This window comes from Castanea sativa, chromosome 12 (genome assembly GCF_040712315.1).
Source record: "Castanea sativa cultivar Marrone di Chiusa Pesio chromosome 12, ASM4071231v1".
Classification (NCBI taxonomy): Eukaryota; Viridiplantae; Streptophyta; class Magnoliopsida; order Fagales; family Fagaceae; genus Castanea; species Castanea sativa.
The window spans coordinates 8191314-8219145 of NC_134024.1; the positions used below are offsets into that span (position 1 = coordinate 8191314).

Below are 27832 nucleotides of genomic sequence, written 5' to 3' on the forward strand. Positions count from 1 at the left end.
CTCAACCAGAACGTGTTGATATTAAGTCAAACAAGTGACACATGCTTTCCATTAAGTCAAAGATATGTTAGTAAGATACAGACTTACAGCAAAAATCTCATCTTCAAAATGGTATATTCCCTCTTGACCAGAAAATCATCTCCGAATGGGAAAATTGCAATGACGACAAGAATATTAGCGCAATCCGAATCATAATATCCAATAGAATATTATATTATTATACAAAAGATATTTAAGTGAAAAAGAAAACTACGTACAGTGTTTCTTAGAAACACAATCAGACCAAATATAAATATCTCAGTCAAACAAAGATGAAAGAGTACAAATATCTTAATATAATATATTAAAATCAACTATTCTTCAAAATCAACCCTGCCTACACAATCCCCAAATCAAAGCCAGTCAACCAAGAATTCATAAAAGACAAAAAACTTTAATAAAAAAATTATAAAAAGGAAAAAGAAATAACTCTACCATTTTCAGTAAATCACGTAACTCACATTATCAAAATATCCCAGTATGCGATCCACACAAGACTAGTCAACCAAGAATTCATATAAGACAAAAAACTCTAATAAAAAATTATAAAAAAGAAGAAGGAAATAACTCTACCAGTTTCAGTGAATCACGTAACTCACGTTATCAAAATATCTCAGTACGCGATAAACACAAGACTAGTCAACCAAAAATTCATATAAGACAAAAAAACTCTAATGAAAAAATTATAAAAAGGAAGAAGGAAATAACTCTACCGGTTTCAGTGAATCACGTAACCTACATTATCAAAATATCTCAGTACGCGATAAACACGATACCAGTTTTCTATATTATCAAAATATCTCAGTATGCGATAAACAAAATACCAGTTTTCTAAGTTTCACAGTACCTATAATTACCGATAAGTGTTTTATAACAGACACAAATTTCTTTCAGCGTTAAATCACAAAAACAAATTAAAATATATTTCAAGATCTACTTTAAGATTATTGGATATATTTTAACAATTTATTTTTGTAATAAAGTAAAAGGAACAAAATACATATCTAAGATAAAACAATAACACAAATAAATGTACAAGGCAACAGTGACAAACAAATGCTAAATATATATAAAGAAAAATTTGCAAATAATTAAAAAATCACAGACCAAATGCGTGAAAGATGAACAATTCAGATCAAGTTTTGTGTTTGACACAATCTTCTTAAAGCAGATTTCACCTCTCACACAATCACTATGGTGTTTTGAGACTCACAAACGTCTGTCTCTCAGGATAAAATGATCTACAACATGAAAATGAAGCACACAAAGTCGTGCTATGTGAACTATTCAATGTCTCTTGTTCTCTCTTTGACACAGAATGAATGCACAAAAAAAAAAATTCTTTTGAGTTTTCTTTTTTTTATGAATGAGAGATTATGTAAAATTATATGTTACTGAACAGGTACTTTGTTTCAGTAATAACTGCTGTGCACAGACTAACTGACTCAAAAATTAAAATAATAAAATATTATTATTTGGACAAATAGACTATAGACTTAGTTCACATATGCCAAAAGTTCAACCTAATGTCTAACTCATAAATATATAAGCTCATATATTATCTATTTTCTTTATACTCATAATTTTTACTAATTTTAATAGTACCTTAAAGTGAATATAAAAATATCAATTTTTTTATTCATTCCTTACCATTTTCCCAACAGATATTGTCCCCACTCCCCATTGTAACGAAACTTCTTCTGCTTTCTTTCTGCAAAAGAAAGAAAAATCTATTTTCTCTCTTCTTTAATTCCTTTCCTCAATTTTATTCTACTACTATTTTATTGATGATACTCTAAAAGACCGGAGAAATAAGTAATCCTTGTCAACAACTGTGTTAGTTTGTAGCTGATAAAATTTTTCACTGTGTCATAAATGGTGAGAGAATTACCCTTCACTGCAGGGCTCACTGCCCTTACTGTTTTTGTACTAGTCCATCAAACTTGCAGTACTCAGAATAGTATTCATCAATGTGCCCCTTCTTCCTGCGGAAATATCCAGAACATAAGCTATCCGTTTCGATTGAAGAGCGATCCACAAACCTGCGGCGACCCAAGGTATGAACTGTCGTGTGAGAGCAATCATACGGTGTTGCTCTTATATGCTGAAAAATACAATGTACAGGAAATCAATTACAGTAACTACACAATCCGGGTGGTGGACTCAGGTATATACAAGGACAATTACTTCTCCACTCCGAGTTATTCTTCGGATCAATTTTTCATATCTCAACGGAGTTCTCAACAGATCGCTCCTTTTTATATCCTGTCAAACTACAACGTTATGGTTTTCATGAGCTGTGAAAGACCAGTGAATACTCCATTCTATTTGGATACTTCTACTTGCATTGACAATGGAGATTATTCTTCCAACTCTTCTATTTCTCATTCTAAGAGGTATAAATATGTTACAATTGATGCAAGAGTGATGGATGTGAAGGACTCGTGCAGATTAGAGCAGATGGTTCTGACATCGCGGCCAGGAAATGATCATCCAAATATTTCCTGTTCAGAAATCCACAATGATTTGGTATATGGTTTTGAGCTTTCATGGATTCAAGTTATTTGTGACCGTTATTGTGGAGGGAATTCTTGCTACCGCAATGACTTGAACCGTGTTCAATGCGACAGCAAGATAGGTGGGTAAATAAAAGCGAGAAAGGGCACAGCGCTTTCCATTCTCTAATTAAATACCTTACATGTTGACCATTATTTTCCTCTTGCACCTTTCTTTCTGCACTAGTCTTGCATTTCTCCCGTCACTAATTATTCATGTATTGGTTCACTATTGAACTTCTATAAGAAGAAACTTCTTGGTGATGTGATTGAAAGAGTTATTTGTGTAATTTACTGCGGAAGAGAGAGCAATTGCTACCTCAATAAAGACTCGAACCTTGTCCAATGCTACAGCAGCAAGATTGGTGGGTAAATATAGCGAGAAAGAGCATAACACTTTCCATTTTCTAATTAAATACCTTACATGTTGACCGTTATTTCCCTCTTGCACATTTCTTTCTTTTTTCTGCACTAGTCTTGCATTTCTGATCCCGTCACTAACTATTTGTGTGTTGGTTCACTATTGAACTTCTATACGAAGAAACTTCTTGGTGATGTTATCGACATTTACTTGATTTAACTTTAAGGTTCCAAATGCTGATGTTATTCTTTTCTTGGTCAAAAATGCAGGATTGGGTAGAAGACTACTTTATTTCTTTGAGGGTGAGGTTTCTATCTCAAAAAAGTAATTTGAAGGATAATATAGAATCGACTATGATATAGAATTGCACGAGTAATTGCACGTGAGGAATAACTTATTTATTTGGGCAATTGGATGATCACAATCTTTTATTAGGCTTGAGGAAATGAAAGTAAAAATTATCGAATTTCTGAAGAAGAAAGCTTCTTGATGCATACCCCATCCATATTCCAATGTAAAAGACATGCTAGTGTAGTTTCAGCATAATGACTAAATTAATTTTAAAGTTCAAAACAGTACTGATGTTATTCTTTTCCTTGTCAAAAATGCAGAGTGGCTAGTAACTCTATATTACTTTTTCAAAGGTGAGGTTTCTATCTCAAAAATGAAATAGAATTGCATGAGTAATTGTGCCTGATACGATGACGACACAAGTAAAAGAATAACAATATACTCGGACAATTGGTTGATCTCAACTCTCTTCTAGTTTTTTTTTTTTTTTTTTTGCTCAGTAGGCGCTTTGCTCTTCTTCTTCTTCTTCTTCTTCTTCTATTTTTTTTTTTTTTGGACATGATATTCATTTTTTTTAACAAATTTGGGTAATTGTCTTTTTTTGGTTCGTTGTTTGTCCTTTATTTTATTTTATTTTATTTTATTTTAATTGAGCATCATTTATAATGACATACAAGCATATTTATACAAATTCATTTTTCTATTATCTTATTTTTCTTCTCAACTAAACAAAATGTTTTTTATCATTCCACTTTTCCTTCCCCAATTAAATACACAATTAAATACACACGAGGGAAAAAAAAATTGTTTCTATCGTCTCTCTTTCCATCTTCTACCATTTTATTTTCACTCACTTCTTCACCCTTCTTCACCCTTCAATGAGAGTGGAGAAAAGTAGAGTAGAATTGGTCGGAAACTGACTTATTTTCGGCCAAGTCTACCCTACTTTACTCTACTCCCACCTTTTTCCCTTCAATCCAAACAGACCATTAGAATTGAGAAAGTGAAAAGTAAAAATTATTGAATTTCTTAATTAGAACATAGCTTCTTGGTGCATTTTCCATCCATTCCAATGTATTAGATATGCTAGGGAATATTTATCCAGTATTACTGTAGTTTCGTATGAGGAGAAGTTAAATTAATTTTAAAGTTCCAAACACTGATGTTATTCTTTTCTTTTTGAAAAAGCAGGAAGGCAACCTCCATATGTAGATTATTTATCTATCGGTGAGTTTTCGATCTCCAAAAAGTTGTTTGAAGGATAAAGATAATAGAGAATGAAAAATGACATAGAATTGCATTGAGTAATTGTGTCTGATTGTGAAGATGACACTAGTAGATGTAAACCATGTACTTGGGCAATCGGTTGATCTTTTAGGCTTAAGAAAATGAAAAGTAAGATAATCGAATTTCTTAAGATTTACCCGAAATTTGGACTGGTCTAGGTTTTATGGGCATGACTTAATTAGATTGTTATAGGTCTCTGGGTTTTTTTATAAAAAAAAAAAAAATTCTTATATACAAGAAATTAAGAAATATTTCTCTAGAATAATCTTAAGTGTACATGTGTGTGAAGCTCTTTCTTAGAGACTTGATTTACGGCTCTTACCTCTTCACACCCTACAAGCATTTATATTTGTAGAGTAACTATCGTGCTAAGAGAACACAGTGGTGGGTGTGGCTTTCTTGATGGGGTGGGTTTGCTTTGTGGGCCCGTGGTTACCACTGTCAACAACTTAAGAGGTTTCTTTTTCTTTTTCTTTTTCTTTTTTTGATAAGGAGGTTTTCTTTGCTGGTTGTGATGCTTTAGTCGGAAAAAAAAAATAATGGAAAAACTTATAGAATAGAATGCATCTCCAAAAAAAGTTTTTCAGGGTAAAAAAGCAATAGAAAATCATTTACGAATTATTTCTCAAGACAAGTTTTTTTGGTGTGTTTGAAAACAGAAAACAGAAATCAACAACCAAACAATAGAAAACCATTTCTCCCGATTAAAATATCCTCTCACTTCCCTTAATATAATAGGCTAAATTCTAACCATACATTAAATCATGGTTATGAGACTTGCCATTCAAGTAGAATTATTAATTTTTTTATTATTTTGACTTGCATTCCGAGTAGAATTGGGCTTGAGCCTTTAGTAAGATTGATTTTAATATTTAAAGTCAATAGGTTTCTATGGTTGTTTATATTTCTTGTTAAGCATGGCCCAATTATAGGTGTTTAAAAAAAATTATTTTTAGATTAGTCTTATGAAGCCTAGACTTTTCAAGTTATTTGTCACTTATTTCCCTAATTCATCTTTAATTAGCAAAATGTAATTTCAACTTTCTTTCTTTTTTTGTTTTTTTGTTGCAGCTTATAATTGGTACTTACTACTAAACATCGGTAAGAACCTAAATCTCCTTTGATCTTCTTCAATTTTTTTTAATAGCATATCATTCCTTAAGATTGTGCTTGAGAATAGTGTACCATGAAAACAAGATGTAATTAATTTTTAGTGATATTTAAATGGAAACAACACATATTGTGCTTAATTACTTGGATTAGAAAGGCACTTACTTCTTAGTTCAACCATATTTTCAACTAAAAATTAAAATAGCTAAAAGAAGTGCAACAAGAAATTTGTTTTCTCATAGTTTTTTTGGTGATGTCCCTGTACAGTATTGTTATATCTTACAGCAAAAATGGTCTTGGGGGCTCCATGTGTGGTTGCCCTTTTGATATATAAGTGGTGTAGGAGGCATTTATCAACAAATGACGCTGTCGAAGAATTTCTGCAAAGCCAAAATAACTTCATGCCAATTAGGTATTCTTACTTAGAAATTCGGAAGATGACCAAAGGTTTTAAGGATAAATTGGGAGAAGGAGGTTATGGCTCTGTGTATAAAGGGAAGCTTCAAAGTGGCCGACTTGTAGCTATTAAGATGCTAGATAATTTCAAAGCTAATGGGCAAGATTTTATCAATGAAGTTGCAACAATTGGAAGGATTCACCACATGAATGTGGTGCAACTCATTGGCTTTTGTGCCAAGGGACCAAAGCGCGCCCTTATATATGAATTCATGCTTAACGGTTCGCTAGACAAATACATTTTTTCTCTAGAAGAAAGAATCCCTTTAAGTATTGAGAAAATATACGAGATTTCTCTTGGAGTGGCTCATGGAATTGAATATCTACATCGAGGATGTGACATACAAATTTTGCATTTTGATATCAAGCCCCATAACATTCTACTTGATGAGAACTTCACCCCAAAAGTTTCTGATTTTGGGCTTGCAAAACTTTTTCTTGCAGATGATAGCATAGTGTCATTGACTGCTGCAAGAGGAACACTAGGATATATGGCTCCAGAGTTGTTCTATAAAAACATCGGAGGCGTCTCCTATAAAGCTGATGTTTATAGTTTTGGCATGTTATTGTTGGAAATGGCAAGCAGAAGAAAGAACTTTAATGCATTAGCAGATCATTCAAGCCAAATATACTTTCCAACTTGGGTTTATGATCAAGTTAGTGAAGGAAATGACATAATAATGGAAGATGTCACAGAGGAGGAGAAGAAAACAATTAATAAGATGATCATAGTCGCATTATGGTGCATACAGATGAAGCCTAGTGATCGGTGTTCAATGAACAAAGTTGTAGAAATGCTTGTAGGAGAAGTTGAATGCTTACAAATGCCTTCTAAGCCTTTCCTATCATCACTAGCGGATGTAGGAGACAACTTAAATCCAACTTGCTCGACAATGCAATCAGGTGAATCAAGTCAATCAACTCAATTTTAAGTGCAAACCAGGTGATATGTTAGTTGGTTGATTTACATGGAAAAGTGAAAGGTATTTTAGGTGTTGCTAATTCCATAATAAATTTGGTTGCAATTTCTACAAAAGTTCACTTGTAAAGACAGAACTTTCAATGTAATTATTTTCAATGTCATTTGTAACCATTTCATGTAATCAAGGATGAAGTAAAATTTGAGAGTTGTCACTGTGCACGTTTGGACAATTTCGGTTGAGTATAATCAAGATCAATCGATCTAAAATCAAGTTGTTTAAAATTTTATTGAACAAAAATTTTCGCTTGGTCTTCGTTTGAGTTTCAGTCAAGCAAACCTCTTATGGAAAGCAACTGACTTTGCTTTCTAGATTTAGTTATAACCAATTAACCATTGATTTGTCTACCTTATAAGAACGAAAATAATCCTAATATTCTAGAGAAAAAAGATATGGCAGTTGATTTTATTGAGAAAACCTTACCAAATCCAAATCGTCTTTCAACCTCTTCAATTGCCATATACTTGAGAGGAGTTTACCACCACAAGCTTCACAACCTATGATGTTGGATTGCTGCTGTGAAATCACAAAGACGTTGCAAAATCTTCAAGTGGCTTAGAAGTAATCAAGAGTTTGGTTTAGTGGTCAGCGATCAAATTGGGACACTAAAGGCTGGTTCAACAGTTGAAACAGGAGCAAAGAGCTTAGATATAATGTCTATTCCTTGTATTGGAGGTTTAGTAATATAGTTTGTATCATAACAATCTTTATAGTGGATTTGGCGAGTTAGACTTGGCCTGGAGTGTTTTTCTCTGTTGGATTTTTCATTTTCCACTTCATGAATAAATCTCGTCTCAGTGTGCGTGTATATTTGTTCTTTATTGCTTTATACATTTCTATCCATATATTGTGCTTGAATATTGACTAATTAATTAGTTGATCGAATAATTGGTTAAATTATTATAATTGATTGTAAGTCGTATAGGGGTCTAACAACAATTTTTCAAAGGTATCAGAGCATAGGTTCATTGTTATAGGATCAAGTTCCGCGTCATAAATAAAGTTGAGACGCATTATGCTCATGATTGTGATAACGTAATTCTAAACAATTCTATTGATGGTCTTATAATTTTTGGTAACAATCTCTTTAGGGAATTGACGAAATCCAAGAAAAGCTCTTAAGAAATCCCCAGAGAATTTGAGCAAATGTGAGCTTGAAAAAGAATCTTTAATCGTAAAACTTGATGAATCCAAATAAGTTAGTTGTAAAATATAGAAGAATTGATGAAAATTACTTGGATAAATTAAAGTATCTTGAATGTGAGAGGACTTAGATGTGAAACTTGAAGAAGCAACAAGTTGCTAGATGATGTTAAGAGTGAGAATTTCTTCCATAGGGTTAAGGTCAAGAGCTTAGAAGAAGAACTAGTTGATGAATGTAATGCCAAATTGAAAAAAGTATCTGGTTCCAAGATTGATGCAAAATTAGGGGTCTAAATAGCGATTTTTCAATTGTTATCAAAATATAGGCTCAATGTTTCAAAGATTAATATGGAGGTATCTCCTATGCGAATTTACAATTGGTATTAGAGCATAGGTTTAGTATTGTAGGATTAATATGGAGGCATCTCCTCTTTAAAAATGATTTCAGTAAAAGTTTCATTATTATTTCTTGATAAATTTCATTATTTGAATACATTTCATTTCATTCAATTCTTTTTTTTTTTTTTATTATTTTTTTTTTTTATGATTTACTCATTCAATTTATTTCACTTTTTTAAAAACTCTCAAATGAAGTGTTGATGGATTATTGTGAATTTATGATGCTAGTGTAGCTTCGTGGAATTTAGCTACTAAATAGGGGCATTGCTTGTGTCCTGTTTTTGTGTGTATGACACGCAAACTAAACCAAGTGAGGAGCTGCCATATAATTTATAAAGAAACTTCCATGGACCATGACTATGTTTCGTTTAGATTGGTGACAGTGAGTCATGTTGACAAGTACCCCCTCAATAATAACGAGTTCATAGAAGTTTCATTATTATTTCTCCTTAGATTCTATATTGTAATATAGAGAAGCTTTTAGCAAATGCAACAGGTCCGCATCAAAATAATTGAGTAATTCTTGGTTTAGGAGGAAAAGTAAAACAATAATCTCCATCACTCGGTTACGTTAAAAATATAGGAATAGTTACGTTAAAAATATAGGAATAGAATCTCAAATGTGAAAAAAAAACAAAAAAAAACAAACAAACAAAGAGTTTGATAGGAACGACACAACTTGCAAAAGTCGTATTCAAATTTGTATGAAACCATAGCTTCATGGAAGCTATTTGTTGACTCTTGGCTTTAATTTGATATGAAGGTGTATGCATGGAACATCATACAAATATTGGTGAGGCTTATTTAGCGCAATTTCTGGGGAATAGCACAGTGCCCACTTTATCATACAAATAGAACTTTTCAAATAATCAACAAATTCATGTTCGAAAAAAGCTGGTAAGAAGTTGATTGAACATGACAAAAGTGTCCAGTACTGATTTGTGCAAATCAATTTTGGATACATGATTGTTTATAAGACAGGATTTTTTTCTTATTTTTGTCATTGCCGTCACAAAGGACCTTAACTTCTTCAGTCAACTAGCTAGTGAAACTTCTCATAATCTTCGTAGTTTACACAGATCATTTGTCCTACTCTTAGTTACGTGTTTTAATTTCCTACCATTTTGTTATGGGCTTTAGTGCGAATGAGATGCCAAGTTTTATATGGTGATTTTGAACATTTTACCAGTCTTGGTCAACTAGAACATATATAAATCTTCTTTCCTGTATACTTCTTATCTTCTTTGAAATCCAAATATTGCAATTGGACATTAGTGGAATAGCACAGTGCCTACTTTCTCATACTAACTTTTCAAGTAGTCAACAAATTCAACTTGAAAAAGGGCTGGTACAAAATTGATTGAACTTGACAAAGTGGTCAGTACTGATTTTTTTCTCAACAAATAATCATTCTTCCCCATTTGGACAGTGGTCCTTCCTAAGCAACAAATACATGATTGCTTATAAGATAGGATTATCATTGCCGTGACTAAGGACCATACCTTCTTCAGTCAACTTTCAAGTGAAACTTCTCGTCATCTTCGCAGTTTGCATAGATCATTTGTCCAACTCTGAGTTACGCGTTTTGCTCATGTTGTGGGGTAGCTCCAGGAATTTGTCAGGAAGGTGGTAATGAAACTTAAGTTGAACAAAATTTAATAGGAAGAGAACTTCGATATATTGAGTTATTGATAATAAAAAAATTAAAAAAAAAAACACTAATAAATATATGAAATTTTATAATTTTTTTTTACGAGTTTTTATATCTTGAAATCGTTATATGTTATTTCATTATCAGTTGTCATTTTCTATTGTCAATGTGAGTATGTGTGATTATTTTATTTTGTTAAATTTGAAATATTTTATTTTTATGCCGTTGTCATTATTTATTTGTTATTTTTTTATAAAAATATTTTTAAATAAATGAAAAAACCTCAACTCATTGACACTATATTAATTATTAGTCATGCAGCCACACTCACCTGTACATAAACAATACACTTAGTATCTACTTAATCAATCAATTAATGTTTGAGCAATCACTATCTTCACTATTTTTTCCCTTGAATCACTAGCTTTATAACAAAAATTTATTATATATCATGATAAAAATCCACACACTCAACAAATTCTCTACATTTCTTAATTATTAAATTATATAAAATTATATTATATATACATTCACACAAATAACATTATAGCAAAAATAATAATAATAACGCATACAATTAGTAGATCCACCCCTATCAGATCTAGTTGGGTAACCAGATTCAATGCTAAATTGCTAGCTACTGACCGTGGCCAGAAGTTGCTCGCTTGGCAAATGTTCTAACGTTGCAGCCTGCAAATGATTTTGCACATTAATTTTACAATTGCGTTGATGTGGCATTGAGTGAAATTGACACATGGCTTGAGTGGGCTTCCTTAACAACAATTCTTCAGGCTCTTTCTTAACATAATTTAACCAATTTCTAATTAAATAAAACATATTAAGAATTTAATTTGATCACAATAAATGTTATGGAAGAGCGAAAAGTTTTCCTAACTTTTTAATGTTGTGTCAATTTGGTCCTTGTCATTATCTTTTAGATAAAAAAAGCTGATGTATCAAATGAAATAATAAAAATTGATTTTTCATACTACATCAACTGCTAACTATATCACCACATCAGATTTAAAAAAAAAAAAAACAAAATTAACATTAGTAATTCAAAAGTTAGTAATTCAGAAGTTTTTGTCCTCCGCTGGTCCACCCCCATTGTCCACTTCACTAACGTTAGGAAATTTCAGAACACACATTGGGTTGATCACAAGAAGATGTGGAAATTATAAGATGGTGTGGATGGGTTTGCGGCTAGAGATAGGAGGTGACAAAAAGCCAATTAGGTAGCCGAACTTTATTACCCAGTAAGACAAGATGCAAAGTAGAGCAACAAGGTTGCCGATTGGGATTGTTTGCTGTTGTAGATTGGGCATACTGCTTCTGCAATGTAGTGTTATTCCCTATTGTTTGTGATCTGTATTTGTGAATGTCTATATGATTCGAATGAATTGATATTAGTATTGTCTAATGATTAATATTAACAGATCTGGAAAGTTGTTTTCAATGTTTTTCTATTTAAAATTCTAATCTTACTGGATAATAGGTCTAGAGAAGGGAGACAGTGTTGGATTTATTTTCTTTGGAATCTTGGGTTGAATCATAGCTTGCATCGATGGGTCTCTCATGCTTAGGTGATGGTGGCAATGTTGCAGAGAGAGGTGAGGTGAGGAAAAGAAGATGAGGAAATTACACAGATTAAGTGGGCTTTTTTTAAACCGCAGGATTAGTAAATTGCCATGTGTCACTTAAAATTTCAATTTGAGTTTTTTTTTTTTTAATTTGACATGGTGGTATAGTTAGTGGTTGATGTGGCATGAAAAATCATTCTTTATTGTTCTGTTTGACACATCAGCTTTTTCCATCCAAAGGATAGCGGCAAAAACCAAATTAACCACAGTATTAAAAATGTTAGAGACCAAATTGACACAATTAAAAGGTTAAGGACCAAATTGAGATATGCTGTAAAGGCTAGGGATCAACTTTATAATTTTCCCTTTTTTATTTTATTTAAAGAAGAGTATAAATGCCATAAGGCTACCACCACCAATTTATATTGGAATTTGGAAAGCACCGAGGAAGTCCTAGTTCGGGAAACTTCATTCAGGTTAAGCACCGAATTAAGCTAAAAATAAAAATTTAGCGAAAATATATTCTTAAACAAATCCTATGAGGGGCACAAGTTTGACTCAAATTCTCTTAAAACCTATCTAAAATAAGGAAATAAAGCCTTATTCTACGAAACTATGAAATTTTATAAAAATGAATATAAAAGCATTTATAAACAACAAAAAATTAACTTTATATTCTTTACTATCTCAATAGGAATACAGCAATACACTTTTATAAGTATAATTTTGCTTAAACTTGATATATATTAGAAAACTTGAAGTCCCTACATTTGACCACAAAGTTAATAATTTCAATCCTTGAGTACAAAATGAATGCAACTTTTATGATTGTCGAGGACTCTTACTTTGATTCTAGGATGACTTCTAACTCTTGGTTCAAACGCCTTCCAGGCATACTTACATTGATTCTTGTAGGGCCTGTAGACGCAAAGGGATTTGGAGGCATGGTTAACTTATCTCCTTCTCCTTCCAACATTTGGACCACAACTTTCATTGAAGGACGATCCACTGGGTGCCACTGGATGCACCAGAGTCCCATAATTGCGAGTTTCTTTGCAATTTTAGCATCTCTATTATCCTCAACATAGACTCGTAGGTCTTCTTTTTGCTCTAACAAATTGTGAATCCATTTTGGTAGTGACAATTTCTCCTTTCAATGCACGGCTTCTAAGTACGTGACTAACCAATTTGATGCGCGGATCCCAGTACGCGGCTTACTCCTTTGCACGAATCCCAGTACATGACTAACTTCACAGCAACCCTTTGATTGTTGTAGTTGATTTGCAGCAGCTTCACATAGAAACACCAATAAGATCTTCAATGTTGGTGCAAGAGGCTTTGCTTGGTTACAAAACCCAAAGGCGTACAAGAAACGCAGCAAGAACTCTTTCTTCTGTAAGAGGAGGCTAGGGTTTCAAAAAGAAAACCTTATGAAGCTCTCTAGGGTTAGTTTTTTCTTTTTCCACCTCCTTTAAATAGGAGTTTTAATGGGCTCTCCTATTCTAAATAAGTTTACACAAACCTTGGGCTTTCCTAGTCCAATAAGAATTATACAAACCCATAAACAAATAGCCTTTTAGAATAAAAACGTTGCTGGCTATAATCTGAATTCCGTAAGCTCGATCGATCGGGACATCTGTCGAGCTTTAATGAATCTCGACAGATCGAGCTTCTGTCGAGGAGGTATCGAGACCTGCAGTTTGCACTTTTCTTTAGCAGCTCTTGAGTAATCTTCATGTCTTCAATTTAACCACTTGTAATGATTATCTTGAACCTACTTAGATTTACCTAAATACAAGTAAAGTGCGTTTTGTCAAAGGATATGCCAATTACATAAAAATATGTCCCCAACAAGCCAAAACAGTTTTGGATTTCATACCTCTATTAACTTTCTCGGATTGAGGCACAATGACAGTCCTTGATCCAAAAGCCGTGGAAGAGGAGGGGCCGGAGGAAACAGCATATCCAAAGCCAGTCTTATCAAAACTAGGCTTTTGAGCACTCAAGACTTCTTCAAGCTTTGCACTAGACATCCTCTCTATTTGAGTTCTAGCTTGACTAAGCTCAACCTTAAGATTCTTGACATTCTCTTCTAATGAGGTGTTTTCCACAGTGAGAGTCTCAACTAACCTTGTAGTCTCATCTAGTTTGACTAACAATTCAGCGTTTTCAGTTTTTACCTCATTAAGCTCTTTTCTACAAAGATGAGAAGTCTTTTCAGATTTTATGAATTCATTGCATAGCTTATCACAGGCTTCCTGAAGGGTCAACTTCTTGGGTACTTCTTCATCAGAAGAATCCTCACTGTCACTAGCACTCTCCACAATCACCTTATCAGTTGAAGCAGCAAAGGTCATAACGTGACTACATTCATCCACATACTCATCAGAAGAGTCATTCTCAGTGTCACTCCAAGTAGCAACCAACCCTTTATCTTCTGACTTCTTGGTCTTTTCCCTTATAAGGTAGTTTAGGCACTCTATCCTCATATGACCAAAACCCTAGCACTCATGGCATTGGATGTGGGGTTTCTCATTCTTACCCTTCCTAGAGGATTTAGATTTCCTAGGAGGTTTGCCCTTATTCTTTTTCCTAAATTGAAGAAGCTTGATAATCTCATTCAGGCATTGGATGTGAGGTTTCTCATTCTTACCCTTCCTAGAGGATTTAGATTTCCTAGGAGGTTTGCCCTTATTCTTTTTCCTAAATTGAAGAAGCTTGATAATCTCATCAGTTATAAAGGTTAAATCCTCATCCTCATCATCATCAACATCTTCATCTTCACTTTTACTTCATCTTCAGAGTCTTCAATCTCTTCCTCTATATCCTTAAGAGCCAAGTTTTTACTCTTTCTACTTTTTTCCATTGAGCCTAATCTCATCTCATAGGTTTGAAGGTTCCTTACAAGCTCAGTCAAAGGAATGTGATCAATATCCTTTGCTTCTTCAATGGCAGTGATCTTGGCATGGAATCTTTCAGGTAAGGACCTAAGGATTTTTCTAACAATTTTGGATTCTACTATAGATTCTCCAAGGTTGAAGGCAGAATTCAAAATATGCTTGAGTTTAGCATAAAACTCATCAAATGTCTCATCCTCCTCCATTCTTATTTCTTCAAAACTACTAGTGAGTCTTTGAAGCTTCACAGTCTCTACTGCCTAATTACCTTCATAGGCGGTCTCAAGAATGGTCCATACTTCCTTGGCAACTTCTGTGGATGATATTTTCTTGAATTCCTTATTGGTCACCTCACAAAACAAGGCATTCAAGGTCATACTGTTGAAATTTGCTGCTATGATTGTTGCATTATCTCAATCCACCGACGATTCCTTTGGCTTAATCCAGCCAACTTCAACAACTTGCCATACTTGTTTACCTAGAGACTGCAAGAAAACTTTCATACAAACTTTCCAGTACACACAATTAGTGACATCAAATAAAGGAGGAATAAAAAGAGATTGTCCACAATCCATGACAACGAAGGTCAAGGGTCACACTCAGGAAATTAATCCAATCAGAGTGTACCCGCTCTGATACCACTTGTTGGGAAATTTAGACCTCGGTTGATACAATTAACAAGTTTTAAACTCAAGTTGTTAATTAGATTTATTATGAATAAAACTTGTTAAAACAAACAAACATCAATATCATGTCAAAATCATATGCAACGAAAAAGTAAATAAGACAATATATGATGACCCCAGAAAACCAATGAAACCAACCAGTTTCACATTAAAAAACCTGGGGGAAAACCTTCCAGAAAAGCAATTCACTATAGTAAAGAGAAGTTTCAGATCTAGTACAAAACTTTTGTCCCTAGACTCTACAATCCCCGTAGATGAACTTACAGCAGAAACCTTCTACCGCTTCAGAACCTCTGAACTCTTCAATATATGAACGCCACCCTTTGATGCACTAATCCTAATACGTGACTAGCTCCCAGTACGTGACTCACTCACCAACTTGAGGAAGAAGAATGTTGGCTATAAAGTTCTTCACTTCATCAACAATGAAGATCAAGAAACACTTTGTTACAAAACCCTAAGGCGCAAAGACACAGTCTTCTTTCAGAGAGAATAAGGCTTCGGTCACCTTTTGCATATGTTTTCCTTGTATTCTCTTATGTGACGGCCTTTAAAATAAGCCTTATATATGTCTAGGGTTGTGAGAAAAGAAACCTTACACAAATACAAAAACATGGGCTAAAAATCAGATCTGGAAATCTGAATTCCCGTAACCTCGATAGATACCTCGATAGATAGCAGGTGTTAAGCCTCATTAAATCTCGATAGATAGCTAGCTGTCGAGTAGCTGTCTGCAGGTGTCTACAGGTGTCGAGCTATCTGTCCAGCTTTAGTGAACACATTTTCTTCACTTGTTTCTTGGTCCAATTTTCATGGCTTTAATATTAGACTTGAACAACATGTTCTTTGAAGTATTAAACACATCCTAGATCTATCCAATTACAAGTAAAGTGCGTGCGTTTTGTCAAAGGATTAGTCAACTACATAAAATATGTCCTTAACAAGAAGTATCATGGCAGCTCAAAAGATTGTGTAGCAAGGCCTGAGATGGCAGATAGGTAATGGCTCAAGTGTTCAAGTGTGGGAGGATAAATAGTTACCAAATTCATCTACTTATAAAGTGGTTTCTCCAAGGTTGGATTCCTCATCGGCACTCTAGGTTTTTGAGTTAATTGATTCAGAAAATAGGTGCTAGAAGGTGGAGTTGTTGCAGCAGTTTTTCTTGTCGTTTGAAGTTGAGGAAATAAGGAGCATCCCACTGAGTAATACTCCTCCTCCTGATAAATTGATCTGGACAGGGACCTCTAATGGACTGTTTAATGTTCGTAGTGCATATAAAATTGCTATGGAGCTTTCATGCAGTTCAGGTATTGCAACTACTTTAGATGACAACAAGCAGCGATGTTTCTAGAAGAAACTTTGGCAATTGCTTGCTCCTCACAAAATAAGATATTTTTTGTGGCATGCTTGTCATGATATATATTCTTCCCACCAAAGCTAATCTATGGTGATGCCATGTGCTGTTTGAAGATCTTTGTGAGGAATGCAAGCTAGAACCGAAGACTTTAGGCCATTTATTTTGGTCATGTTCGAGAGCTAAAAGAATTTGGGGCTGTTCTGGGATTTTAAAACCCAATTATGATGGTCAATTCAATAGTTTCCTAGAGCTATTTTGGAAGATGACGATGAATGATCATTGCAATGAAGGTGTCATTGCGTTGGTGAGGACGATTGCTTGGAGGTTGTGCGGTAACTGGAATGAAATTCGAAAGGGAGGAAAAAGGATTGGTGAGTTTGAGTTGCTTCGTGGAGCATCATCGTTGTTGCTGGAGTATTAGGATGCTACTACCGATGTACCAAAGCACTCAAATTCGTTGGTACAACGTTGAGTTCCTCCTTTAGGTCACATGTATAAAGTTAATGTGGATGGAACTGTTTTTAAAGCACAAATAGAATCTGGGGTGGGGGTAATAATTCATGATGCCAATGGTCTAGTGGTGGCTGCATTGAGTAAGAAATTCCAAGTTCCTTGGGGTCCTTTGGAGGTGGAGGCCAAAGCATTTGAGGCTGGTCTACAGTTTGCCAAAGATGTGGGATTACAGGAGTTCATTTTAGAAGGCAGTTCTCTAAATGTCTTTCATGCACTTGCAAGTCTGTCTCCTCCTTCAGCTTCGGTGATGCCTATAATTTATGGGATTCAAGCTTCATGTCATGATGTTAATTAGGAATGTGTTGTGTTTTCCCATGTATGTAGGCAGGGAAATAAATCTACCTATCTTTTAGCAAAACATGCTGTTAGTATTATTGATTTTTCTGTTTGGATGGAAGAGAATCCTTATTTTTTGGAACAAGCTCTTTATCAGGATGTAATGTTTTCTTTAATTTAATGAAAGTTTCAAGTTTCCTATACATATTAAGCTTTTGTTTTTATTAAAATAATTGATAAAAACTTAAGTAGTTGTTTCTATCTATAAAAATTACTGTTACTTGACAAAACCATATGATAATTAAAAAGGACGTCCATTCGGGATAATTACAACTTTTAAAACCCAACTTATAGTCTATGATACATGATATGTTATCATGTCTAACGTTGGTTAATTAGCTTAACAAATCTTATTGTACTGCACAAATAATCTCTATATATTAAAAGGATTTAAAAAGTTAGTTATTTTTATTGTATGTGTGTGACCAGCCTAGTAATTCATAACTGAATTTTTTTTTTTTTTTTTTATGAAAATTCATAATTGATTTTGATTACAGGTCAAAGTCGGCAAAAAAAAAAAATGCAATTCAAAGTTGGCTGAAAGGCAGAAGTGTCGCAAAAGCAATTCTGAGTTTTTTAATCCCACGCGGAGGGAGTGGGGGAAGTGGGGCTGGCTTTATTTCTCTTGATATTTAAAAATAAAAAGAATTTTATAAAGTTGTAACCGCTTTTTTTTTTTCGCTGAATGTAAACATTTATTCAAATTATTTATCCCTTTTTTCTTTCTTTTAACATCATTTTATTTTCCCATAGCTTTTTTTTTTTGGGGGAGAATCTATATAACTCATTAGCTTTATTAGCATTCAAAGCATATATTTCCAAAAATATATAAGTAAATATTATTAATAAAAACTCCTTTTCTTTTCTGAAAAGAAATTCTTTTACATTTTGCATCTTGAAAGTTAGAGATATATGTATATACTGTATACATGAATGCATGTTTTTTCTTTCTTCTTTTTTATTAGAAGAAAATTCTATGATTCTGGGATGAATGCATGTATATACTGTATACAAGAACTTATTTTTATTTATTATTGTAATTATTTTATTTCTCTTATACTACATTATATACAGGCATATATAAGAAAATTTTATTATTTAATTTATCTAAAATAAATTGATTTGTATACTTTTATGTTTTATAAAGATTTTGTTATATTTTAATGTGTAATATTCAATTTATTTAATAAAAAAAATTGATTTAAAATGTTTAAAGAATATGAGTTCTTGTTAGTTTAACGGAAAAAAGTTTTCTTGTGGTCAAATAAAAAACTTAGATTCAAAGCTAACCTATTAAAAAAAAATTTAGTGTATTGACCTAATAATAAAAGGCAATTATTAGAAAGAGGATACTATAGGTTTCAAATCTTATTGTGTCTATAAAAAAAATGATTTAAAGAATATTAATTGTGATTAATACAATTTACAAGATAATTATACATGACTTAATGAAAGAAAATATTTATCTTCAATTATATAAAAATGAGATGAAATTTTCTTATATTTGAGAAAATAATATATAGAATTCTTTTTTTTTTTTTTGGTCCCTAAAATAAATTATGTTAAAGACATGTTTTAAGTATAAACTATGCATATATGCGTTTTTTTTTATAGAAAAATATATGCATATTATTTTGTGTATTTGATCAATTTAATTTGATCTCCCTTTGAAAAAAAAATTCTGACTTTGCCACCAAATTCAAGCCAATAATCAACAGCCTGCATCATCCTTTGCTAATAAGAAGGCTGTCTGTACCTGCATCAAGTGAACAGCCAAGAGAATAAATCCAAATGCTCAAGTAGCCAGGGCTTTTCTGGAATTAATCAACCTACCATTCACTGTTTCACCTAACGTGGATTGTTCCAAGTGCTAACACCGGCGCTTCCATCCTAATAATACATTCAATCTTTAACGCCCTTTTTGTTTCCATTTTCATCATGCATGTTTCAAGAATTAATTGATTAAAGCTATTTGATACCCAATCAGTTGAAGGATTGATTGAAATTCGAGCAACCTGCAGCAAAATAAAACCTCCTCTTGTGCCAAAGTATGACTTATTCTGTTGTAAGCAGGACTATATTCGTAGAGGGCGAATAAAGTTAATGGTATGTTACCAATCGTTGGTACATAAGCATTGTATGATATTATAAAACTGGGTGTTTTGTCAAAAGCCTTGTATAATTAGGAGAATCATTAGTTTAAATTCCCCTCCCCCATTATTATAAAAAATAAAAAAGTTCTGGGGTGTTCTTAAATTTTAAATATTTAATTCATTGTAATGACCCTACGAAAAGTGTTAGCCTTATTTACTATATACATTAAAAAGAACATTCAAAATTGAGGTTTATTGTAGTTGTCATACCCAGACTGGATTGGGCAGTCTGACCCAATTAACCAAAAACTAGCCCAAAGGCTGATTTTTTTTTTTTTTTTTTCCTGCCCATATGATGTTTGTTGAAATTAGTTAGCACTAAGATTTGAACTTGGGTTCTCTAGAGTGATATATGCATGTCCAGCATGTCAACCATTAAGCTGGTAAAATATAGAAAATTTTTATATATAAATACAATTTATGGAGTAAATTTAATAAAAATATATAAACACAATTTATGAATTAAATTTAATAAAAAATTAAATGACACATCATGGTTGGACCTTAGTTGAACCCCAAGCTAAGCTCAAAGATGTTGAACCTCTCTCTTCTCGGGTTCTTTGAACGGCTCAAATTCCAAAACCATGGTAGTTATTAATAAAATCCAGATCAACCCAGTATATGCGTAATGTGAGATTCATCATACCTGGCACAACACACACACTTAATCATTATCCAATCATATCTGAGGCATCACATTCGTAATTGTCAAAATAGAAGAAAGGAAGAGTCAATACAGTGTTATATATGGTGTGGCCACCAATATAAGGCAACACACACTAGGTGGTGTCTCATGTTTCCGCTGCAAGCAGCAGCAGAAACCTCACAATACATGGGTAAGATCATTTTCCAACAACCTGGCTATGTGCTGATGATCAAGTTCAAATATGTAATACACCGTTGGGAATTTTGGAGGCTGTGTATGATGTGCACCGTAAAACTTAACAAATGCTTCATAACAGAATTTTGCAATTTTTTATAATAATTATTTAAATTGATACTATTTGAAAATGTATTTTTTTTTCTAAAATTGTTTTTGGAAAATACAATTCTAAATATTATAATTACGTTTTCAAAATTCAATTATTTTCACTTAAATTTCAGTTAATTTAGGGTATTAATTAACTATTAATTACTACAATAATGTTTTTAAAGCACAATTTTAAAGAAATTACTACATACTTAAATATATTATTTTACAAATTTTGGGAGAGAATTCCATTTCATTTGCCTTCATAATTTCTTTCTTACAGCCACATGTTCAATTTGTTAGTAATTTAACTATATGTTTATAATAATAATAAAAAATCTTCTAAAAAATAATAATTAAAAAAAAACTTTGTGTGCATTTGGGTTAAAATTAAAAATTAAAATTATTTCATTGTTCAGCTTATTTTTGCTATTATTTATGAGCTCCACAGTACTTTTTGGTATTATTCATAGGTCTCACTGTACTATTTCAACTAATTTTTATCTTTATTTACAGTATTTATCAGCAATATTTTTTTAATTTCAGTAAAATAAACAGTATCTAAATATACCCTTAATAACTGTGAAATAATTTATCAAGATGACGGTATGTGTGATGATGCCAAATATTGTTGGTGCATTTCTCTATATATTGATGTTGATATTGTTCCACTACCACGAACTTGCGCTTCATCTTTCTTCAGCTGGAAACTCTACTTTTTACTTTATTAATGTTTAAGATGCTTTGAAGAGTGAAGACCACAGAAAGAATTTTTTTTGCGTTTGTCTACAGCTGTATGTGGAAGTTTTCTAATACGTACTAGTGGAAATATCCCTCTCTCTCTATCTCTACCTACCTCAATGGCAAGAGGATTGACGTTCACTACTGTAGGACTCGCTGTCCTTATTGCTCTTGTATTAGTCCATCCAACTTGCTGTGCTCCTACTGCTATGGTTAATCATACCTGTTCCGCTTCTTCTTGTGGGAATATCCACAACATAAGCTTTCCTTTTCGATTGAAGACAGACCCAGAAAACTGCGGGGACTTCAGTTATAATCTTTCGTGTGAGAACAATCGTACGGTGCTATACATATCTAGAGGAAAATACTACGTACAGGAAATCAGTTACAACAACTACACAATCCGTATTGTGGACTCAGGTATACACAAGGACAATTACTTCTCCTTCTCCACCCCGACTCATTCTTCATCTCGATATGATCTCAATTTTCACAGTCCATATTACACTTATCTGCAAAAGGGGACAAAGGTGAATTACGGACATCTCGAACTATCTCGGAGTTTGGTTTTGATGAGCTGTGAAAAACCAGTGAATTCTCCATTGTATTTGGACACCTCTACTTGCAATTATAATGACAACTCTTCTTCTATATCTGATTCCAAGAGGTATAGATATGTTAAAGTTGGTAGAACCAACGTATCCGAAGTGGAGGAGTCGTGCAAAGTAGAGAAGATGTTTCGGACATCGTGGCCAAGAAGTGCTGATTCAAATATTTCCTGTAAAGACGTCCACAATGAATTAGTATATGGTTTTGAGCTTTCGTGGCTCTATATTATTTGTGCAGATTATTGCCCAACATACGGCAATTGTTACCTCAATAACAAGAACCATGTTCAATGCGAGGACGACAGTATTGGTGGGTAAATAAAGCGAGAAAGGCCATAACACTTTCCATTTACATGTTGACCATTTTTTCCCTTTGCATGATTCTTGCATTTTTCCACTGACACTATTCACTAACCATTCATGTATTGTTTCTATTAAACTTCCATAAGACCAAACTTCTTGGTGCATACACCATCCATAATTCCATACCAATGTAATAGACATGCTAGGATTTTTTTTTTTTTTTTTTTTTTTTTGAAGTCTCGGTATAATGGCTAGATTTGATTTTCAGTTCTCCAAAAGCTGATATTATTCTTTTATTTTCATTGCAGGAATGCTCGACCGCATCCGAGGTGAGGTTTCTATCTCAAAAACTTGTTTGAAGGATCAGATAGAATGGTCAATAAAATAGAATTGTATGAGTAATTTTGCTTGATGTGATGATAACATAAGTAGAGGAATTACCATATCGTACTTGGGCAATTGGCTGATCTCAAACTTTTATGTGCATGAGGAAATGAAAAGTAAAAATTGTCAAATTTCTTAAGAAGATAGCTTATTGGTGCGCACGCCATCAATTCTAGTGTGTAATTGACATGTTAGGGAATATTTATTGTAGTTTCCGTATAATGACCAAATTTAATTTTGTAGTTTTCAACGCTGATGTTGTTTTTTTATTTGACAAAAATGCAGAATGGAGCTATAGCTATGAAGAATATAATGCAGACTGGTGGTATTACTTAGTCCAACATAGAGGATGGTTGTATGATGGACCAGATTCAGGAGTAGCAGGTGAGGTTTCTATCTCAAAAAAATTGTTTGAAAGATAGTAATTGACATAGAATGGACAAGGAAATAGAATTGCATGAGTAATTGCACTATTGATGATGTTTTTTTTTTTTTTGAGAAACAAACACACACTATTGATGATGTTAGAAGTATATAGTTAAATTATTAAAATTATTATATTTCGATAGCTTAAGTTTTTGGAAGATTCGATAATTTAATATAGTATCAGAGCAAGAGCCCCTGATAATCAAATTTCCTCTCCAAGCTCTTTCACCATTTTCATCAATCCTTCACAGAAAAACTCAGTCACACACCAATAACTCCAATCCAAAGGTCCCCAATTGCAAACCACTTTTTTGGTGTTACATTCAGTGGCGGCTCCTAGAAATTTGTTCAGGGTGTTCCTTAGGAAGCAAAAATTACACAATTCTATTTCTTTTTAGTCTTTAGGTAATTAGGTTTGATTCAATGTTATTAATTCCATTCCGTTTCGGCCGTAACGGCCAGAAAATACCTTGCTAGTAAACAAACCAGAATAGTAACCCACCCTATTCTACTTCGAAAAAAATTTCGGGTCATTCCGGTCTATTTCGAGTGTTTCGAGGTGTTTTGGTAAACAGTGGCAGTTCTAGAAATATTTTTAGGTGATCCTTAAAGAAGCATAAATTACACAATATACCACTCATCCCATAGTTTCATTTGCTTTGCACAATGTAAAGACTAAAAATATGCATCATCCACCCAGCTCAACCCACTGCAAAACTGCTTAACATAATTTTTTTTTTTGTCTTTTATAATGTATATTCACTTACTTTTAAGGGACCATAGACCACTATCCCAATTCAATGCCACGGCCCCATCCACCCCACACTAAGAGACAAGAGCCGATTAGTAATTTCAACACAATTACATATTTTTATATTTACATATATTTACACAAAAAGACAAAACCTAAGCAATTTATATGGTTAAAAGATAAGTATAAGTCACAAGACTCAACACAAGTTAGACAAGAGAATGAAAGCCAATAAACCACGTACCTAACTGGAAGTAACTGAGATCACCTTTTGCTTTTGTAGTGTATAGTTTTAAAACCATACACGTGTGGTCCTCTAGGATTAGAGCAAATAATAAAGTATTTTTGGCCTTAGAAATCAGTGGAGCACTAAAAGGCTTTAGAAAACAACTCTCTCTAAAATAAGTTTCTTACTCCTAATTTTTTCCTAGAACACAGATTTGAGACAAGAAATTGTCAAGCTCGTAAGTTACATTCCTAAAAATTCAAAAAAAAATTGGGGGCCCGTGGTCCCCTTGGGCCATAATGTGGCTCTGCCACTGTGAGAGAGAGAGAGATTCAATCTCAGTGGTTGGGGGAGAGAGCCAGACATGAATAAGAAAGCAATAATATTTGTAGTTTGTTGATTAACGGTTCATTCAATAAGTCTATTGTTTGGATCGAAATTTTGACTAACGGCTAGTCTGGTGCAAATTCTAATCAAGCTCCTCTCAATTAAAGTGACGTCCCAAGAATATATATTATCAAAAGGATTACAAGCTTTATATACTAGCTGATATAAGGAAATAACAGAATAAACCATACTAATTACCAGCTAACTAATCCTCTACCTAACTCTTACACGTGCTAAGTGTGTGTCCACTAACAGTTTATCTACAACTAATCTAAGCTACAAGTCGTTTAGTAACAATTTTAAGAAACTACAGTAGTTTATCTCCTTCTATTTTGTAGTGCTTTTCTTCTTCTTCTACTTTGCAGTTCATCTTGTCCTCTGTTTCTGTTTCTTTGGCTGAACACTTCTTCTTCTTGCCACCATATATATATATATATATATATATATATATAAAGTCGGAAAATGCTACAAATATTACAAATTTTTACTTACAAATTGATATGACAATAAATGTAATTGATAAGTTTCAATAACTCATAAATGAATATTTGAATTATTTCTTTGCGGTTGATTACACATTAGCTTGTTAGCTTAATGTAGTAAAAGTTGTAGTACTTGTGATATTACTCAATAAAGTCACTAGTTTTTTTGTTTATATTTACTGTTAAGCATGGCCCAATGAGAGTTGTTAATGCAATTTTATTAGGCCGTAGAATTTTCAAGTTATTCATGTCACTCATTTCACTAATTAGCAATTCATCTTTTGTTAACAAAAAGTAATTTTACCTTTGTAATGAATTTCTTGCAGATTTTTGGGTCAATTGGGTCTTAACAGTACAGAACATCGGTAATAACTTGATCTCTTCTTCAAATTTTTTTAGCATGTGATTCATTAACATTGTTCTTAAAAATAGTTTTTATTTATTTATTCATTTAATGGATGTGCTTAAAAATAGTTACACATGCAAACAAGACATAAATATTAGTTGCATTAACATGGAAATAACATATGTGGTGCTTCCCTTTTGACACCCCCTAAACTAAAAAATGGTCCCAAACGTGAGAAAACTATAACCCAAAAGTACCTATAAATATATTTTTTTTAACAATTCAATCCAAAGAATTCTCACCAACATCAAGAAATTTTCATAACAATTTCATTAAAGATACTCCTAAAGTAAGTCAGGCTTCTATGAATAATCACAAGGATCACTTACCACAAAAGAACGGAAGTCTACATAATAATTACATGTCAATAACTTGTCCTAACGTGAATAAAAGTGATCACCAATATGAAATGCAAAAGAATAAGTTAAGTCTCCTCTAGAATGTAAAACACCTAAAAATGAGTAAACCTCTACTAAAACAATACCATTTGGCTTCGCTCACCAGCTAGCTGCTCATGCTCTGCGTTTCAAGTTCACCATCCTAATCATCTCCTCTACTCCTCCAGGAGCATGGCGTCTTTTTTTTTTTTTTTGATCATTTTATTTTATTTTATTAATCATGTCATCTTTTAAGCATGATAGCTATGTAAACATTTGACTACACAAGTAGTTTCCATCACTGCGATTGAAAACCAAATTCAAAACGTAAGGATAAAAAAAAATAAAATAAAATAACCCAAAATATAAAAATAAAAAAGTTATTTTTGTGAAAATTAAAAAAAAAATTGATAGTAATGCTACAACAAATTTGTTTTCTAATAGTTGTTTATGTGATGTTCCTGCACAGTATTCTTACACCTTGCCACAAAAATTGTTTTGGGGACTCCTTGTGTGGTGGCCGTTTTGATATGTAAGTGGCGTAAGAGGCATTTATCTATGTATGATAATGTTGAAGAATTTCTGAAAAGCCAAATTAACCTCATGCCAATTAGGTACTCATACTCAGAAATTAGAAAGATGTCTAAAGGTTTTGAGGACAAATTGGGTGAAGGAGGCTATGGCTCTGTATATAAAGGAAAGCTTCAAAGTGGTCTTCTTGTAGCTATAAAGATGTTGGGAGGTTCCAAAGCTAACGGGCAAGACTTTATCAATGAAGTTGCAACAATTGGAAGGATTCACCATGGGAATGTAGTGCAACTTATTGGCTATTGTGCTGAGGGACTAAAGCGTGCCCTTATATATGAATTCATGCCTAATGGTTCTCTTGACAAATACATTTTTTCTAGAGGAGAAAATACCACCTTAAGTATTGAGAAAACATACAATATTTCTCTTGGAGTGGCTCGTGGAATTGAATATTTGCATCGAGGATGTGACATGCAAATTTTGCATTTTGATATCAAGCCTCATAACATTCTTCTTGATGAGAACTTCACCCCAAAAGTTTCTGATTTTGGACTTGCAAAACTTTATCCAATAGATGATAGCATAGTGTCTTTGACTGCTGCAAGGGGAACACTAGGATATATAGCTCCAGAGTTGTTCTATAAAAATATTGGAGGGGTCTCCTATAAAGCGGATGTTTATAGTTTTGGCATGTTATTATTGGAAATTGCAAGTAGAAGAAAGAACTTTAATCAATTTGTAGACCATTCAAGCCAAATTTACTTCCCAACTTGGGTCTATGGCCAATTTAGCGAAGGAAATGACATAGAAATGGAAGATGCCACTGAGGAGGAGAAGAAAACTACTAAGAAGATGATCATAGTTGCATTATGGTGTATACAAATGAAGCCTAGTGATCGTCCTTCAATGAACAAAGTTGTAAAAATGCTCGAAGGAGAAGTTGAAAGCTTACAAATGCCTTCCAAGCCTTTCCTAACATCATCACCAGGAAGACCGACAGGGGATGTAAGAGACAACTTAAATTCAACAAGTACATCATTTCAATCAGGTGAATCAAGTCAATTGGCTAAAATTTAAAAGCAAACTAGTTGATGTTTCAAACTATTGATTTTAATTGGGAAAGCAAACATCTCCACTAAATGATTGCAATTTGCGATGTACAAAGTTGCTTTATTTTTCTGTGTAACAAATAATTGTTCCCTTGATTTACTATAGCTCTCTTTAATTAGAATTATACAACTTGTAGTCTTTCTTATTTCTTAATAAATGTTTAGTGGCCTGGTTGAAAGAGTTCGATGAGTTTCTAGACAATGGAAAGGAGAGGACATAGAGAGAAAGATTGAGGGAAAAATCTGTGATTCATATTGTAGAGATGATAAATTCAATATTACATGTGTATGTGCTTATTAGGCCAAAGGCCCAATCTGAGGACATTAAATGGTCCGAGGA

General features: G+C 33.1%; 2 protein-coding genes across 2 annotated transcripts; both read left to right on the plus strand.

Moving 5' to 3' along the window:
* The first annotated feature begins 1738 nt into the window (after nt 1–1738).
* On the plus strand, nt 1739–7288 carry LOC142619264 (LEAF RUST 10 DISEASE-RESISTANCE LOCUS RECEPTOR-LIKE PROTEIN KINASE-like 2.3). The gene is made up of 6 exons (XM_075792329.1): nt 1739–2677; nt 3225–3257; nt 3567–3599; nt 4438–4473; nt 5605–5634; nt 5911–7288. The coding sequence occupies exons 1-6, from the start codon at nt 1915–1917 to the stop codon at nt 7029–7031; spliced, it is 2016 nt and encodes a 671-aa protein (XP_075648444.1). The 5' UTR covers nt 1739–1914; the 3' UTR covers nt 7032–7288.
* A 14180-nt stretch (nt 7289–21468) lies between these two features.
* On the plus strand, nt 21469–27700 carry LOC142619262 (LEAF RUST 10 DISEASE-RESISTANCE LOCUS RECEPTOR-LIKE PROTEIN KINASE-like 2.7). The gene is made up of 5 exons (XM_075792327.1): nt 21469–22423; nt 22725–22745; nt 23086–23184; nt 25399–25437; nt 26325–27700. The coding sequence occupies exons 1-5, from the start codon at nt 21625–21627 to the stop codon at nt 27458–27460; spliced, it is 2094 nt and encodes a 697-aa protein (XP_075648442.1). The 5' UTR covers nt 21469–21624; the 3' UTR covers nt 27461–27700.
* Nucleotides 27701–27832: the final 132 nt, after the last annotated feature.

Bases quoted from the DNA above. Each gene is read 5' to 3' on its own strand.
- LOC142619264 (XM_075792329.1), top strand. From the start codon at position 1,915: ATGGTGAGAGAATTACCCTTCACTGCAGGGCTCACTGCCCTTACTGTT. The intron at 3,258-3,566 runs GTGAGGTTTCTA...TCAAAAATGCAG, and splicing joins ACTACTTTATTTCTTTGAGG to AGTGGCTAGTAACTCTATAT. The intron at 3,600-4,437 runs GTGAGGTTTCTA...TTGAAAAAGCAG, and splicing joins TCTATATTACTTTTTCAAAG to GAAGGCAACCTCCATATGTA.
- LOC142619262 (XM_075792327.1), top strand. From the start codon at position 21,625: ATGGCAAGAGGATTGACGTTCACTACTGTAGGACTCGCTGTCCTTATT. The intron at 22,424-22,724 runs GTGGGTAAATAA...TTTTCATTGCAG, and splicing joins ATGCGAGGACGACAGTATTG to GAATGCTCGACCGCATCCGA. The intron at 22,746-23,085 runs GTGAGGTTTCTA...ACAAAAATGCAG, and splicing joins AATGCTCGACCGCATCCGAG to AATGGAGCTATAGCTATGAA.